General features: G+C 38.5%; 1 protein-coding gene across 1 annotated transcript in view; it reads left to right on the forward strand.

The window, feature by feature from the left end:
• Window positions 1-406: 406 nt before the first annotated feature.
• The window catches only part of TULP3 (TUB like protein 3), a gene marked incomplete at its 5' end in the record, with an annotated part of 31,188 nt that continues 13,060 nt past the window's right edge, over window positions 407-18,534 (forward strand). Inside the window, 2 exons of the mRNA XM_082014155.1 lie at window positions 407-447; window positions 14,006-14,057. Coding sequence (XP_081870281.1) covers window positions 407-447; window positions 14,006-14,057 — 93 coding nt within the window. The remainder of the gene's footprint in view (window positions 448-14,005; window positions 14,058-18,534) is intronic.

Genomic DNA, 18,534 nt, shown 5'->3' on the forward strand with positions numbered 1-18,534 from the left:
CTTGGGGATGAGGGTGTGTTGGGCCGGGCCTCCTTGGGGAACGGGGTGACTCTGGAATGAGCTTTCTAAGCTACGTGGCTGCTTGTAGGGGCTGTTACTCCAACCCCTGAGGAGGTGCAGGGCACGGAGCAGCAGGGCCGGGCCCCAGCCGTCCCACCAGGGTCCGGCGGCGCGCGCGTGAAGGGGGCGGGACTGGGATCGTGCCAGGCGCAGGCAGCTCCCATCTCGCGCATGTGCAGGACACGCCCCTCCCCATTGAGGGCTGCCGGTGGCCAATCGGCGGGCTGCGTGCTGCGCCTTCGGCCAATGGTGCGGCGCTTCAGTACCGAGTTCCGTTGCCAAGGGTAGCGGCGAGACCGGAGCTGGGCGCGGCGGCCGGTGCCCCATAGCAACGGCGGGGCTGAGGATGGAGGGTGCGAGGGGCCGAGGTGGCCCCGCCGGCGGCAGGTAAGAGGGGCCCAGCCTGGGACCGCACCTCAGTGAGGGCGGCCCGGTGCGGCGCCTCCCGCTCTGGTTCCACTTTCCGACGGGTGGGCGCGGTTTCGGGGAGGCGGGTGTCTCTGGAAGCAAAACGACCTGGGCCGGTGCTGCGCGCAGCTCTGCCTCGCATCGCACCAGAAGCAGTGGCCGCGGAGCGCCCGGTGCCGGGTTGAGCGGCCGCAGCGGGGCCTGGGAGGGCAGAGCTGCACGCGTCTGTGTGCTGTCACGGCAGCTGCTAACGGCCACGCGCGCATGGGGCCGCACGCCACGGGGCGAGTACCCGCCTGGTAACGTCGCGCCGCTCGGCTGGGTGTTGTGGCGACGCTGCCCTGATAACATCCGCCTCCAGCGGGCGCGCAACAGCTGTATAAAACCTGGCTGTGTTTTATGTGCTTAACTCTTCAACGTTATATATTACGCATCATCTAAATACTTGTAGATTAAACTGGTTTTGTGGGTGTCGGTCCACTCTGCTTGTTTCGAAGTGTTGCTGTGAAGCGGTTTTGCAGTGTTATTCTGATCCTCTGTTCCTAATGAAGCTCTTGGGGTATATGGTAACATACTCTGTATGCTATAGCAAGTAAAAGAGAGGAATAACTGAAAGGAATATAACTGATGTAATAGGAAAAACAACTGTGAACTTCGGAGAAGAGATTTTGGAAAGAGATTATGCTTCTTGAGTAGCTCAAAACTGAATTTATTTGAAATTAGATGTGAGGATACAGGCAGGCAGTGAAGATGGATTTTGACAGAATCTGTGATTTTAAAAACACAAAGAAAAATCTCTTGGGTCTCTGATGTTTGGATGGGGAAAGGAAAAGCAAGTAAAGAGAGAAAACTAAACTTCTAGTAGTTGAATTATAATGAGCACAGTGTAGAAAAGAAACAGTATTTATTTATTTATGACATACACTTGGTAATTTTAGTTGAGGGTGAAAAGAGGCAGTAGAGTTAGAGAGGGTCCTGTAGTCGCTTGGGTCCACCAAATATGCTGTGAAACATTAGAAGATGGCTTCTTTATGCAGACTTTAAAGGCTGAGGTTTGTATACCAAATCTGGAAGCAATTTTTGAAGAACTGATGACCAGATGCACATAAATTTGCTTGCATAGATATTGGATGTTAATTGACAGTTTAAGCTGCAGGAAATGATGCTGCTTTTCTGATAACAATTGTACTAGTATAATTTTCTTCTGCTGAGAAACTTGTTTTGCATACTTTTATGGATGCTTCATAGAAATCGCCTAACAATAATGTCAGTTCATGTGATAGCTGTTTCCCTCCTACCCCCAGTTTATTAAAGAAACTGTCCATTTCCTTAACTTTCTTAGTCTCCATGGTTAAAGTAAAAAAACTAGAATACATGAAGCTAAATAAAAGTACATAATTTTTAAACAGATCCTTAAGGCCTATTATTTTTAGGGGTCTGACTCTGAACTTAGAATGTTCAGCAGCACTAAAATTGCAAGAAGACAAAAGACTGTATTCTTAAGAAGAATCTTCTTTTTCTGAGAAGAGAATAGTAAAATTATCCATTAATCACTAATTTAGTCATTAGAACTCTTGTTTGGTAAAATAATTGTTAGCTGTCCAACCAGTGGTTTGCATAGAAAAGTAAATGTGAATCATAGTAACAGGCAGTTCAGAGCAATGAAGATACTACCTATAAAGTTTAAAAAAGCTGTACCTGAGAACCAGTTGGCAGATATTTTTTTTTTTCTATTTTTTCCCCCCCTCAGGTGGAATACCTTCACTATTGAGCAATATGTCAAGCACACATTAAGATATAAAAAGTATTTTACTTCTAGTGGACAGAGGTAAAGGGAGCAAGTCAAAAATAAATGCCTACAGTTTTGTAAATGTGCTGTGGGGTACTTGATGATGGATAGACACCTGAGATCTTGGCTTTAGGCCATCTCTGAAACAGACTGTCCCTTGAAACTATGGTGTTGTGTTAACCTATCTTCCATTTGAGGTGGCTGCAACTGAAGTTGCTCACGTTCCTGGAAGTCAATCAAACTTTAAAATGTAGATCTGGCACAACTGTCTTAATGCTTTAGAAAATTACAAGGTTGATAGTGCTATTTCATAGTTTTGATAAGTGTTGTACCTTCTTTCTTCATTTGGAAAGGTCCATTTTGAGACTTAATATGAAATTAATAATGTTGAATACAGTAGAAACATTCAGATAAAAGTAATTCTAAATCATTGTAAGCTTTTAAAATACTGAAAAGGGAATTTGGTTCTTACAGTAATATGTATTTTAGAATCTTGGAGACTGAGGAACTTCACTTTTTTGCACCCTAATTATACAATATACAGGCATACTTGAAGCTTCACACATGCTGCCTTCCAGATGTGCTTTAGTTTTTGACTTGCAGATGTCATGTATGAAGAACAAAATTTTCAAGGTGCAAAAATCTTGAATGAGTCTACAGAGACTACAAAACTGGGTGTCAACTACAGCAGTTGCTCCCATAATTTGAATGCTTCTTGGATGACTAGGCATGCTTGAGTTAGTGGTTTTCAGTTTGTGAACTCAGGATCTCTGGGGTGCTTCCTCAGTGTCTTCTAAAGTTAATGAAGAACAAGGGCTTAATGTCAATAAACTCAATTTTCAAAAGATTATGAACCCATGGATTGAAAAACATTCAAAAGTAATTTCATATTTGAAAAACCTTAGTGTGGTTGAGTTTGTCAGGAATCTTGGTGGCTGCTGGGCTCGACTGTTTTGTATAGATTATATTATAATTTTTGGGAAAAAAAGACAAAATACTTTGCTAATGATTTTAGCTATACTTCTAACCCAGAGAAGACAATGAAGTTTAAATTTACTTTTAAAGGCCTATCAGCATCTCTGTTAGTCCTTGGGTATTTTTATTTGGCCACGGCTGACCTTCTTGAAATTAACAAGCACTGTTTTGTAAATTCCGGCATTTATAATTCTGCAAGTCTTATTCTTAGATAAGAGAATTGGCTTAATACCTTGTTTGCTTCATCATGCTATCTCTTTCAAGTCTGAACATTATAAGCCATAAATCTGTCCAAAATGAGATAAATCTGTAAATATTTTATAAATGTGGTTGAGGTGTACTACTAGGAGTACAATTTTGAAAGAAAAAACCTTTTGCAACTGCCATTTGATGCTGCTGCTGTCAGTGTGGATGAAGAAGGAATCGCCTCACTTCCTGTGATGGAGACAGCAGTAATAAGAGAGAAAAAGTAGCAACACTCTTACACTTGTCACTAAAATTTTCAAATACAACTTGAAACGCATTTGGTAGCTGCAATTATTAGAACAATGAAAGAGTTGTCTTAAAGTTGAACCTTGTTTGAATTGTCTCTTCAGTTTCTAATAAGTTTTTCTTCCGTCACTTACAATTTAGATTTTAGGTTACTGATGACCCATGTTTAGAGACACAACCATTATTTTTCTTCCCTCCTGCTTTTCTTTTTTTTTACCCACTGTTGATATGGCATCTATAGGAGGAACAAGTGCCCGGATTTCACACATGCAATTATGTTGAAAACTTTATGCAACTAGACTTGCACTGGGATAGCTCCAGGCTCTTGTTTTGTCACTGAGGCACAGTTGAGTGATCTCGAAAGTAAAACTTGATTGTGTTTGTAATTGGGTCATGGGATGAATTCTCTTCTAAGTGGATTTGCTGATATGCCTAGAGCTGTTTTCTTAGGCTACTTGCAAGAACATTTACCTACCTACTAGTGTTGTTTAATACAAGTATTCTGTGGGATGTTAGAAGTCTAACTACCTGTGTTATTGTTACAGAAGTCTGTGGTCACTTCTGCACTCCTCTCCCATTTAGCATTCTTACGTGAAATCTGAAGAAAAAAAAAAACAAGAATCTAAATCTAGGAGCAGTATCTTGCTGATTCACCTAGTTTGGGAATGAAATTAATTTTTGCTGGTTTTATCTCTTTAATGGCTTCCCCTTTCAGTCTTTTTAAAGTAAAAAAAAAAACCAAAAGTGGACTGGGACTAAAAGTTCGCAATCAGTTCTAGAGTGTCAGCTCAGAAAATTTCATTTATGTTCCTTCCCCCGGTTTGTAAGACTATAGAACGAGTGAAATTTGTGGCATGAAGTGCAATAAGCTTATTTTCAGGAAAATACGAATTTTGTTATGTTGTCTGGGTTAAGCATACTGTGTACTATTTAACTTCTGACTTTTGTTGCTAGGAGAGAATAGCAACTGCTTTACAATTCGCTGGTTTCATGTTGTAATGGGGTACGACGTCAACAAAAGTGACAGGCAAGGTTTAATAATTCCCAAACAGAAGATCATAGGAGTCAGAATTCTAAGCCCCTGTGGATCTTGCTTTGCTCTTTCTTTGGGTAGAGCAAGTTCTAGAAATTAAATGACTCTGTGTATTTGGGGTGTGTAGTTGAGAGGGCATTAAATAGAAAGCTGGTGTTCTGCTTATGGAATTTTCCATAGCAGAAATCTAAGTTTCACTAAATTCACTTGAATAAACATGATTTTGGAAGCATAGCATTCTGCAGTTGTATTGGTGGTTAAGAGCTGAAAAATCCTTACTCAAGCATCAGCTGTGAACCCTCGAAGGAATGTGCCTGGCAGGAGATTTCTTGTCTCTCTTTTACAAATACTGTAATAAAAGCCCAGTTTAAAACCCCCCGTTTGGGTACACACTTAAAGATAACTTTATGTGCATTCTTACGGTTGTCTTCCTCTGTGCTACCCTTCCAGCATCCATGATGGCTTTAATGGTTAATGGCCTGTGTGGATTTCTGGTTCTCTTGGCCTGCCTTCCACATATAAGAATGTAAAAGAATTCCACTTCCAAGAAAATAATACTCTTTTCACTGTAGGTATGCTGTAACGAGTTACTTGAGACTTTTCTGGCTAAGGAAAACAAGAATCTACTTTCTGATGTCTCAGTATAGTAGAGAATGATACAGGCTTTTGTTTGCACTCTTCTTTCTAGTCCAGATAGAAGATCTACTAGCTTCTGTCCAGAGAGTGCTGCTTTATTTTCATTGCTCTGTTCCCTTGCTCCAAGTAGGAGGAGCTAATCTTTGGTACTGGGTGAGCCAGTTTTTGAATGGTGTATAAAACACTAAGCAATACAGCAGTCAGAATAGTTCTGAGCTCAGAATTTAACCTTTTCATGATGCTTGTGTTCCTGTTGCATTTTCTTCTAACAGCCTGTATTCTTTTATTGTCACCTAGTTGTCACAGACTCAGGCTCTAAACTATCTCCATTTATCATGTGATCTCCAGAATGCAGACAGAATCACAGAATTATGGAGGTTGGAAGGAGCTTCTTGAGATCACCTGGTCCAACCCCAACAGCTGGAGCATGATGCCCAGTCAGGTTTTGAATATCTCCAAAGATGGGGACTCCACAACCTCCCTGGGCAACCTGTTCCAGTGTTTGACCACTCTCTCAGTAAAAGTTTTTTCTTGCATTTGGTTTGAATTTCATGTGTTTTAGTTTGTGTCCATTGCCTCTTGCCCTGTCAGTAGGCACTAATGGCTTCATCTCCTTTACAGCCTCACATCAGGTATTTATACACATGGATAAAATCCTTCCCTGAGCCTTGCCTTCTCCTGGCTGAATTATCCCAGTTCTGTCAACCTCACCTCATGTGAAAGATACTCCAGTCCCTTAATCATCTTTGTGGCACTTTGATGGAGTTGGCTCAGTATGTCCATATCTTTCTTGTGCCAAGGAGCCCAGAACTGGACACAGTGCTTCATGTGTGGCTTTACCAGTGCTGAGCAGAGGGGTAGGGTCACCTTCCTCAACCTACTGGCAATGCTTTTCCTAATGCAGCCCAGGATGCTGTTGGCCACCTTTGCCTTAAGGGTGCATTGCTGGCTTATGGTCGACTTTTCCACCAAGACAATATCAATCCATTTCTTAAAAAGGAATCTCATCAGGCAGCATATGCTTTATTATTTGTTTCACCACAATTCAACTTTTCTTCCACAGACCCTTCATTTCTCCATGTTCTGTTACTTTACTAACAGGTTCCTGTTTAGTTCATCTGACAATCTCTTGCCACATTAGTTTTTCCTATTTCAGTGTTTGCTTGTGTAGGTATACAGTAGTGCAGAGCATATCCCATTGCATTTGTGGATGATAATTTTATACTAGGGTTTTGTGCTTCCACAGATAGAATTTTCGAACTGAAGACAGGTGTGATTCTTTTGAGTGGTTGTTTCAACTTGCTTACACCATTTCATTACAAAATCACTGGAACGACTACTGTAAAGAAAAGAAAAGTTTGTGTCTCCTGTACTGATAAATACTCTTTTTCGGCATTAACTTAGCTGCAGTCAGTCAGTACTATACTGCATCATTATTTTCCTAGCTACATTTGACATGTGAACAGTCACTCCAAAATGGATGCAGTTTCAAAGGAACTCCTTTAGGCCAAATGTACTGTGTTCTTGCTGAGCTGTTTTAACCCGAACAGCCTGTTACTTTCAGGTACGCTTCACTTACTATTAGGGCATTGTCCACTTAATGACATTATTGCATTATGTAAGTATGGAGAACATGGTGCTGCAAGGATAGGTTTGGATTAAATTCACTGCTTTCTTGGTTTTAGGGGGGAGAAAAAATTAACTCGTTCATGTTTTCTAACAAAAGATTTTTCTGTAGCATGTGTGTATCTCAGGTTGTTTTTTCTTGAATTCCTTTCTTCAACATGGTATTCCTATTGCTCTGAGTTGTTGTGGCAGCTGTTTAGGCACAATAAAGGCAAAACATATCCATATATGTATATATTCTTCAGAGCTCCAGCCTTCTAGGTTTTTGGGGGGGGATGTCTTTTGGTTTGAGTGTGTTTGGCACATTTCTAGTCCGTGTGACTTTAAAGAAGAATACCTGATAATTCCACAGTGAAGTTCTATTTTTAAACTCAGAGGTGGATGGAAGCAGAAGTTTTAAAGGACTAACTTGCCTTTGTGTTTCTTCAGGATCTTCTTTAGTAAGCTGTAAATAGTTCAGATGGTTGCTGCAAGTTCTTGGCTGGAACATGCAGTGCCTAGAGGGTTCTGGTGTATTTTGAAGTTGGGTAGGACCTACTGATCTACGTACTTGCCTTTCTGCTCCCCTACCCGCCCCAATCTTTTGACTTTATTGTTCTTATTAGTTCATTTCATACTTATTTTCAAATATTCTGAGATGTCTTGTTCAATCTGTATCATGTGGGGCACAATTTCTGTATTAAAGCATATCCAAGACAGTCTTTATTAATAATATATCCACTCATTCAGAGTTGCTTCCAAAATTGTTTTCACTGTTGCTATGATACTGTTTCCATAACGTGTTCAGTAGGTGAAAAACTTGTCAAACAAATTTTGTGAAACCTTTCTCAAAACAGTATGCTATTGGCATTAGAAATCTTTGCATGTTGGGGGGGGGGGGCGGTGGGTGGATTAAAGGTAAAACTGATTTCACTGTAGAAAGGATTCTTTTGGAAAAAAAGCCAGACAGAGTCTAAAACTTGCCCTTGTTGAAATATCATCTGCTTGAAAATAACTTATAACTGAAATGTCGATGCAGACTGGTCTGTGTCACTTAGAAACGGCTGTGGCACTTAGAAAGGGCTGATTTGCAGCAGATACAGTTCACCTTAGAAGACTTACTGGTAGTTAATTAAATTATGAAGGAAAGAATATCCCACGTCTGCCAAAAAACCCACTCCTTTGCCTTGGGGAAGGCAGAAAAAATTTATAATCCTCACTCCTATGGATGCTATGCTATGCATTTTCCCAGAAATGAACAATTACAGTTGTGTCACTTGCAAGGAAAGCAGATAGGACTCTTCCCTCTTGTGTACTGGAAAGTGCAATTACAGGTAAAATTTGTTCCTCAACCAGTTTCCAGAGGCTGTATTGCAATTTTTGTTTGGAATATATCTTTTAAAAGATAAGAATCCTTCTTCAAATGATCTCTGTTCTACAGCTTCTGTTTTCCTTCATAGCTATAGTTCAAATGACAAGAACAATTCCCAGGACAACTCTTTGGAGACTTAGGAGTGAAAACCCTTTCATACCAGCTGACTCCACATTTCTTACTGAAGTTGCTTTTACTTGTGCATCTAGAGATAAAAATAAAATCTAGTGGACAAAGATAGGTTCCACAAGCCACATTCTTTTCATTCCCTGATTCTTAAGTTCTGGGAGTATTGCTTAGAGACATAGCTGCTGCTACCACATTAGTAAACTGTGCTGCAAAGGAAAAAGGAGTTACGTGAGCTTTGTTAGATGCCTGGTGGAAGCAGCCATCTGTAGAGTGAGAAATGGAACATAAGATATTCGGAAGTTTGGGACATTTGTGGATGAAAATGGTGTTTGTTTATTGTGCCTTGGAGTTCATTTAAAGGAAGTAGAGCAACGGAAACAGCTAAAAATTTAAGGATCTTGATTGATAATGTATAGGTTTGTATTCCTATCAATATTGAAAGATTGTGTTTGTTAAAAGAAGGATTTATGTGTCAGACTGATATAAAATATCAAGCTTGTTTGTACCAAGCACAGTAAACTCAAAATCTAGTCCACTTTAAAATGAGCTAAAAGTTTCTGCTGGACACTTTCCCTGAATCTCTCTGCCAAACTATGGAGTATTCAAATTTTTAGTACCTTCCCTAGAACTGTGCACAAACAGGTGATACTTCCTGATACTTACTTCACCAAGTATTCAGTGCATATACAGTGCTAATATATGCTCTAAAGAAGCTTAAAACAGTTAAAAAGCAAAACAAGCTATATTTCCTTTTCTTGGGTCAGATTTTCTTCTAAGGTTGGGGTGAGGTCATTTCTGTCAGCTAGTCTGACCTGCTTAAAAGAGGCCAGAGAACCTTACTCTTTATTTATCAAATCTGTAACTACTTGAATTGCAGAACAGCTTTAGCTATCTGGGAAACTTTTAAATCTGCAAGGCCTTGCTACATTGCTTGTTCAGTAGGAAAAACTGAGTAGGGTATTTCTTTAGCAGACATATGAGGAATGTACCTATTTCGTTGAATGCAGGAAAAACTGTCATAATAAGGTTTTCCTTTGAACATATTTCAAATCTCTCTTTCCAGTGAATTCTGGATCATGTAGAACACTTTCTGTCTACAGGCTGCTCTTCCTGTGGCCTTTCTTGCTTCCTGTGCTTGTTAGCTCTCACTCACAGCTGCATCAAGTCAATTTCTTGCAAAATTAGTCCATAATAAAGGCAGCCTTTTATTTGCCTCTTTACAGCTTCAACAGCCAGTATATAAAAGGAGATTTAATTGGTCCCTTGATGTAACTTGAAAGAAGAATGCTTAGCTCTCCTGCCTGGGATAACCACACCTACAATCTGAGGTAGACATAGACTTACTTCATGACATCAGTTTTTAGCATAATAAGATTCAACCTTGATTAAACCCCATTGTTTTCTGTTGAAAATCCACAGCTCCAGGATGTATCCCAATGGTTAGTTAATTAGTCACAGTGTTAAATAAAAATTTTATTTGCAGTCTGAATTTGTTTAGCTTCAGTTATGTCTGACTGGATTTTGTTGTTGTCTCCTCTCTCATCAATAGTCATTTGTGACCTCAAATCTATGGAATACAGTGGAATGTATTGAATAAGCTGTAGGATGCATTAAAATCTTTCTAAGAGGTACATTTTTCCAGTCCTTGGTCAATTTATTCAGCTTTCTGATGAATCTTCTTCAGCTCTTCAGAATCCTTTCCGTTGTGTGGACATCAGACAGAATGGGAAAATCTTTTTCAGACTGGTGGATTGCTTTCTAGCCCTGTTTTCTATGTTCTCTGCTTTAATATCAGGGTTTTTCATTATTCTCAGAGTTGCATTATCCTGTGAGTTTGTATTTGGCCAATTCAATGGTAATTATTGCCAAGCGCTTAGAACATAACTATTTGGGTTTTTAAAGTATATTATATTCAGGAACACATAGAAGTTGCAATGCAAACAAGAGTGCTAACTCTGCCTAACCATATAGTATGCTTTACAACATAGTTTGTAATTCCAAGATTGCAATGTGTTACTGAAAAATATGATGTTCATTCTGAAAGGACTGTCATTAGATGTAGTGTGCCTTTTTTACAGAAATTAAAATAAACTGCATAAAAATGAAGCCTTAATTGCATATATGAACATCTGTTAAATAACTTGTGAGTTCTCTCTACATTGTGGTTAGTCTCGCTGTCTTCTCCCACATTCAGACATGCTGTTGTATCTTCTCAATTGAATGTTTTTGTTAAATAGTTGCTTTCCTGCTGTATCCTAGATAATCATTAGTCTTCACATCTATGTTACATTCTGGGTCATTTTTCCTTTCTCTGTGGCATGTGTCTGTTGCCTGTTGTGCAGCTTTAGTAGGAGAGCTAGTGGATTCTGGTAAATGTAGCAGAGGAGTCAGTGCGCAGGATCTCGTAGTCTGCTCTTCGTCAGCTGCTGGGAAGAGGATGATCTTGTCGGGCTAGTTGAATATTTTCAGTTCTTATTTATCAAAGTTAGATGGGTGACTGGTTTGGTGGTTGTGGGTGTTTTTCCTGTTTTGAACTGTGTTGTAGCTATGGAAATGCTGCTTATTTTTCCTGTTCCTACTGGATATTTAATTCCTCTTATTGCATGTAAACCCTTCAAATAGAAAACCAGAGTGAAGAGCATAGTGGTTTTGCGTGGGCATGTCTGAAGAGCACTTAGATATACTGGTCTATGTAATCAGTCTATCTGAAGGAGGATTCGTGTTTGAAGCCTGCAGCTGTATTAGCACACTGGTTGCATTCCTTAGTGGTGAGCTGTGGGAGTGACTCTGGCACAGCCTATTCTCATAAGGTCTGTAACAACGCCAACCCTGCTGTGATGTGTAGAAAAAAGCTTGAAATGTGTGTATGTGTGGGAAGCACTTTTGTCTGGTTGTTATATCATGCTTTCATGATGACCAAGTGCTGCAAGGAAGGTTGCAGGAGGAGTAAATGAAAATAGTGTCTTTTTTTTAAGCTAGTATTTATGGCACCACAGTGCTCATGGCTTCAATTGTTTACTTTTATTTTGCTCCTTGTGTGAATCCTTGCACTTTATAATGGGAAATGATGCTTCTGATGGCTGCTTTCATTTTGTGGCCTGCTACAAGGTGATTTTGGTCTGTGTTTAACAGTAAACTGTAAAAGAGAACACTCTTGTTACCTTTTTGCTTTATCAAACTGTGTGGCCTGTTAGAATTTATGTATTTCAATCATGTTTGAGTCACAGTTGGAAGTGAGGCATTGTGTAGTCTGTGTTATGGTCCCGTTACAAAAGAATTCAGACCTGTCTTTAATGTTACATAACTTTATTCCAGTGTGGGCAGAAAATAATTTAAAAATACAAAGTAAATAATTCTCATTGAGGATTTCCGCAAGGCGCATATGCAGGTCCTAATATTACAGCATTTTGCCATCTTCCAGGTATAACGGAAAACCTGGAAACTTATTTCCAAAAGTGGTAGTGTTTTTATTTATTTTTATTTTCTGAAGAAGAGACTCAAATTGTTGGAAATGCATTTTCTATTAGGAAAGGCAACAAAGCCACAGATAGTAGCTTTTATGTACACACCTTTGTAGTTCTTCATTATATAAGAATGTGTCCAAAAATCTAATGTTGATCAGAGCTATATAGATTGCTTTATAACAAACTCTTGATTGCAGTTAACAAATGTCATCTTCAGTCAGTAGGCATGTGAAAAGAAAAGGAATATTCTCCCCCCGCTTTTTTTTTAGTCATGAATATTTTAACTGGGGCTTTCAAGCATTTTTTGGACTCTGCCTTTTCCATCACCTATGCTTAAACAAAAAGCACATTACATTTTAACTTTATATTGAAGTTTCATGTGGCAACTCATGTATATCTTGCTGCATTCAATAGCTATGTCTCTGCATGTTTGTTTCTTAAACTGTGGATGTTTTTAGGTAGAGATGACTGTATTACTGTAACTCTTGCTGTGGGGACATGCAGTAGCTCTCCATCCCACTTCAGGAAAGACGTTAGTTCTTCTAGGCCCTCCATTGCCTTTGAATTCAAGGTGCTCCGTACTACTGGTCTATGTGAGGAGTAATGTCAGTTTTTAGAAGCAAGGTGTTTTCAAGATCCTAGACCTGTTATGTGATGATACTTGAAATACATTAGAAAAAAAATTCTAGAAATAAGGAAAACTGCAAAGTAAAAAACAATGACAGTGGCAACTTGCTTTAAAATACCATTAGCTGGGCAGTAAGCATCAATTTTAGAGTATATAAACTGTTATATATGATGTGCATATAACAAAACTTTTTTTCTGCACATTTCAGCCTTCCAGAACAGGGCCTGTGTTGACTGGGGTAGCCTGTCTGTAAGGACCTCTGATTTGTCGTCTGCTTTCCTGGAGTTGAGTCAAATGTGGATTTACTAGCGGTTAAGGGGACTCTGAGCCCTTTCTCTTGTTAGCTCTATGTGTTGTGATCCAATTTCCATGGCATGTGTTTTGCAGGAACGCCACCCCACCTCTCTCCCTGTCTCTCTCCATCTCCCCAGTTTTCCATGTTAGGATTATGTTCAGAATTGTCTGCCTGCTTGTGACTTCACGTCATTGGACATTTCTGCATACCTAGACCAGACAGAGAATTTCCTGTTTAAATTGAAGTTTTGGCTAGCCCCGCTTTTCTGCATGTCATCAATAAAATATATAATGTTTGCCTGTTTCTCATATTAAGTATCTTCCTGATACTTTCTCACTTCCAGAGAGGTCTTTGTCAAAGCAGTGTAGGAGGAAAGTGCACAACTGTGGTAGGCAGAATGTGCTTACTTGTCAATTAACCTTTCCCCTTTGTAGACTTAACTGCCCTAAACTGCACTTTATGTAATAATTCATTATTGTACAAAAGGAAATGGGAATTCTGTATGGAACACAACTTAGAACAAAAAACTAGAGCTCTTATGAAAGTTATCTGAAAAACTTAAATAGTGAAATATTTTTTTTTTATCTCTAGGAATTAATATCAGGTATTGCAAATACTGATTCTCTCAGGTATTAACAGTAGTTCTGGAAAGTCTAGCAAGAGAAGAAAATGGTATAGGTTTGACTTCAAGACAAAACCTAAAATTCTGAGTTAATTTGGAATTGAGTATTTTAGGAAGAAGCACGGACTTTACTGAATTGGTTTGAACTGTGTTAAGCCTTCAGATATAAGTTGTCTCCTAGCCCACCTCAATAGTGGCTCATAATTCATCCATCAATAATTAAACCTTTTTTGCTTACAAAATGTTTTCAGAACAGTTAGTAAACTGGTTCTGAAAACATTTGGTGATTAAATTACAGTTTGGTCCTCTTTATGATAGAATATGAAGTATGTTTTATTTTTTAATGCCTTGTAACTTGGTCTTCTCTTGGGACAGCAGTTATGTCTTACAGTTGTTTTAAAGTCTAGATGGTGAAGTTGTAGTGTGTGAATATCCTGTGCTCTTATAATGCAAATGATTTACTAGCAATAATTAATCTGCTTCTTTCTCTTTCCCAGCATCTTTGAGGATGAAAGCATGAAACTACGACAGCTGAAACTAGAGAATCAGGTAAATGTCAATGCTGAAGCTGGTAAAAATAAGTATAGGAAAACAAACATTAGCCATCTAAGACTTGAGAAATGAGACTGAAGTGCTAAAAATCGTTGGTCTAAGGAATACAAACAAGAATTCATTGCTAACATTTTTCTTTATAGATTTTCATGGCTTTCGTTACTTTTAAGTCAAGCTTGTAGGCTTGATTTCTTCAATACATTTATTTTTCATACATTTTCTCATTTTGTTGGGATTGATTCACCACAATGCAGGAATGAATCAAAAAAGAGGAAGACTGCAGGGAATTACCCATTTTAAGCATCAAAGGAAAAGTTTCCCTGAGCTGTAGAGAGGTCTCCTTAACACTGCTGTTGATAAAGATTTCCAGCATCTTTTGACTTTTTTTTTGTTTCGTACAGAAACATTTACAGACAAGCATTTGTCAGATATCAGGTTATAGGTCTCAGTTTTTAAAGCACTGAATGCTTACATCACCATATTCTTCAAAGCAATAAAGTATCCATCCTTAATATTCTTTCTCTGTGAAATTTTAAATGTTTATAAATAGATTAGAAGATCTGAGACTATTTTGATTATCTAGCTGGCCATTTCACATGGACCACAAATCACTGTCTTGCATTAAATTAATCTGTGTTCAAATTAAAGTATGTTTTTTAGAAAAGCACGCTCTCAGCTGTGGATCTTTAAATCCAGACATAACAGTTTTCAGGGAACTGTTGCAGTGGAGGATAACCTTCTTTACCAGAACTTGTTCATTATTTCTAGTCTGTGTTTGCTTAGCTTTGACGTCAGACAGTGGATATATTACCAACTTTATCTATGTGTAGACAGGCACTTATATATATATGAAACACTTTGGAGTCAAGGAGTAAGATTTATCTTTGGTCATATTTGTGGAAGCTAGCATAATCCTTTTACATGTAAAGCTATCCAGAAACACTTGTTTTAGTAAATAAGTAACTAAATAAACAAACAGAAAGCATTCATTCAAGTAATCAGTAAAAGAACGTTTAATGCCAAATGCCACTCAGTAAGAAGTTCCAGAAATAAGGATGGTCTGACCGCTTGGTGACGAACCTCGGTGTCTGTTTCAGAACTGTTGTCTTGGGTCATAAGTTGGTAGTAATCACTGGCTTCTAGTGCTAGGCACTGTGGTCAACATACACCTACTTTCAGACCTTGCCATGGGGATGCATTGCTGCTCTACCAAAACAAAGCTGCTGGGCTGGGTGGAATTCCCTCAGAGCAGTTGTCAGCTGAATCATGAAGAGGCAAGTTTAAAGAATTCATTTTTACAATTTTGTTTCAGGCTTTCTTGGATTTGGTTGAGATTGCAATCATCTGCAAAACCAACAGCTAGAAAATTCCATTAAAATATATTAACACCACCCCCTCTCCTTGTAAATGAGGTTTGTTGAGAAATGCTAACAGTCTCTAATTTAGGATTGTATATTTAGGTCTAAATATTAACTTTTAAAGTCTACTTTTAACTTTTACATTAATAGTACCATGTGCTCTGTAGAAATAGAGGTCAATAGGAGATCACTACCAAACGTGATGGACTCATTTCTGTTTGTAGCTGATGCTCCGCTTGATTAATTTGTCCTAAACATTTATAGGAATTGGAATAAAAAATGCACCAGCAGGATTGTGTTTAGAACCTTTGGCCATACAGAAAATCTGGAATAAGCATTTGCCACGGTAAAGACATATGCCTGTCATACATCTTTATGATGGGTTTGGAAACCCTGTAATTGCAGTAAAATATTATTTATAATAATGCATGACATCGAGTTCCATCTGTGAGTCAGCTCTGCCTGCCAGGATGCTTTTATGTAGACTACTGTCATTTCCTTGAGAAGAGAGTGTGTGGCTGCTCAGGCAGTGCTTACTTCCCCAGCAGTAGAAGGTGTTTCCGTGTCTTTTGATGCACCCGCAGCTCAAAGTGCAATGCTGCCATCTCCCTGTGGGTGGGAAGCGTGAAGCTGAAGGCATATTTCTGAATGCACCTGCTATGGTACTTACTCTCGATACAAAGTTTCATTAATGCCATCATCACTAGCGTTGTCACTGCTGCCAACAGCATGAACTAAGGAGGAGGTGGAAGAGTGGAGAGGATGTTTCAGATCCATCCTGCATGGCCTACTAAGGTAGGACCATGCCAAATAATAAATAGTATGGTATTGCACCTTTAAAGGTGGAGTGGTTAGAACCTTCCTGTAAACCCATCTTCCTGTTCATCACAGTTATAGAAAGAATACTAAATTAGTTGTCTTATTAGTCTGCTATCGTGTATTCATCTGAGGCATCTGACTTCTTACCTTGTTGGAAACTCACTAGAACCAGAGTTGGTGGTTTGTGATCCTGTAATCATCCTGTATTCTGATGCTATGCTTTTCTGTGGTGCAAATAAAATGTTTCTGGAAGTATTTAATACATGGAGTTCACAAAATCCTGAACAAATCATGATAATCTATTTCTGTTATTTATTTAATGGGTTATGTGTTCTGGTATCCTGCTCATGAACTATCTAAATTTTTTGTTATAATATTGTAAGAATTTTTATTGTAACACAGAGCTGGAGGAAAAGGCCAGTTGGTAGACAACGTGAAACAAAATACAGTTTCCTTTATTCTACTTCATCTTAGTGGAAGTAAGTCTGAGAGGTAAGCCTTACTGAAGGTAGGGCTGCTCTGCCACCTTATGTAGAGAAAATGAACTGCTACTATCTGTCCTGTCAGTGGGCTTTGTAGCTTTTTTTTTCTTATCTCAGTAAGCAAAGTAGTAGAGAGAAGCCTTTTTAAAACAAATTAAATTACTATCAAGTTTTGTCACTTTGATCATCCTGAAGTTCTTACAAGAAGAAGGTAGGTCACATCTACCAGCAGTAAAGTTTATTTTTCAGTATAGACCAGTATGATCCCATTAGATTGGTGAGTCCTAGAAACTCTTTGATGAAACAGAATGTACTCTAGTAAGAAAAAAAAATTTTTTAGACTCGTGAGCTTTGAAATGTTTAAAAAAGCTAATCTAATAGAATAATCAGTTAAGTAGCTCTGAAAGTTATTATATCCTATATTGATCCCAAATTCAATTTCCCTTTTGTCATGGTTTAGCAGTAGCTGTGTACTTTCTTACTGCCTTTAGGATGTGTCTGTTTTATTTTTTTCTTGTCTGTCTATTTATCAGGTAGAGAAGCCTTGGCAACAATTTTTCTCATATCCTTATTCTGAGAATAATGTTTTGATTCCTTTTTTCCCCTCTCTCCTTTTATTTCAACTGCTAGAGATATATAACCTATCACTTTTTTTTTTTTACTTTTCCTCAGCATTAATTTAAAAAACAAACAAACAACACAAACCAATGTAAATTCTTCTGGAGGGCTGACTACCTTTCTAGAAAATAAATTTTATCTGTACTTAGCATTTTCTAAGAATTTGACTTCTACTGCTTATTTTTCTTCTTCTAGGCCAGTGTCTTTGGAATTCAATGTAATTTTTGAACAATCCTTGCAAATAATTCTGCAGTAAAAAACACTACCTGTATTGCAGTCCAGCCTTCAAAGTATAATTATGAGTTTAAATATAAAAGGTCATTTTGGTTTGGTATTTTGTTGGCTTTTTTTTAATCTTTGTTTTTGTCTTCTGGTGTTGTGGGTTTTGGTTTGTGGTGGGGATTTTTGTTTGGGGGGGTTGGGCTTTTTGGGGATTTGGTTTTGGGTTTTTTGGTGGTTTTTTTTTTTTTTAGATAAGGGTTTGAAAAGCAGAAAGAATAAAGGGCAGGGGCTGCGTTGTGTTGGAACTCGTCAGGGCGAGGTTGCCTGAGAAACTAACCTCACTTGAGATAAAAGCCTAATAGGATATGAAAGAACCAACATGAGAGAAAAAGCATAACAGGAGAGGAAAGGGTTCCAAAGATACCTGTCTCTAGTGGACTGAATTGTTGATACTGACTATTTGATGTATCCTTGGAGATTGAAAATAATTTGATGGAGAAAGGATTTCTATCATAAAGAACAATTTTCAGGGAGTGTTCGGGTACCTAAGAACCAGGCATGGATAAACTGCACCTATGGCAAGGGTCTTGCACCTTGTTTGCACAGTGGTGCATTACAGAATATTAGAAGATGATTTTTTTCCTTTCTTCTTCATGCATCACCTTAACTTCTAAGGATTGAGTGTGGCTGTCTTTAAAATGGTGCAATGTCCCCATTTGCCTTGATTTAAGTCTAGAAGTTGTTTCTCTTTTAGTGGGAAATCATAAGCATCAAATGTATATGTATCTTTGAAAAGTAATGTTTTATTTTTTAACATTTGCATTTCCCATTCTTTCCTTTCAACCTGAATTACATGGAAATATTTTGCAAGGTAGATCAATTTTCCTTTTACTGGATCAGTCCTATTTTAATGACTGCCCTGCCCAGTCTTATCTCTCAACATTGGTTTCTGAGAACTATTTGTTTTGAGTTCTC

The sequence above is a fragment of the Phaethon aethereus genome (assembly GCF_964289735.1).
Source record: "Phaethon aethereus genome assembly, chromosome: 1".
Classification (NCBI taxonomy): Eukaryota; Metazoa; Chordata; class Aves; order Phaethontiformes; family Phaethontidae; genus Phaethon; species Phaethon aethereus.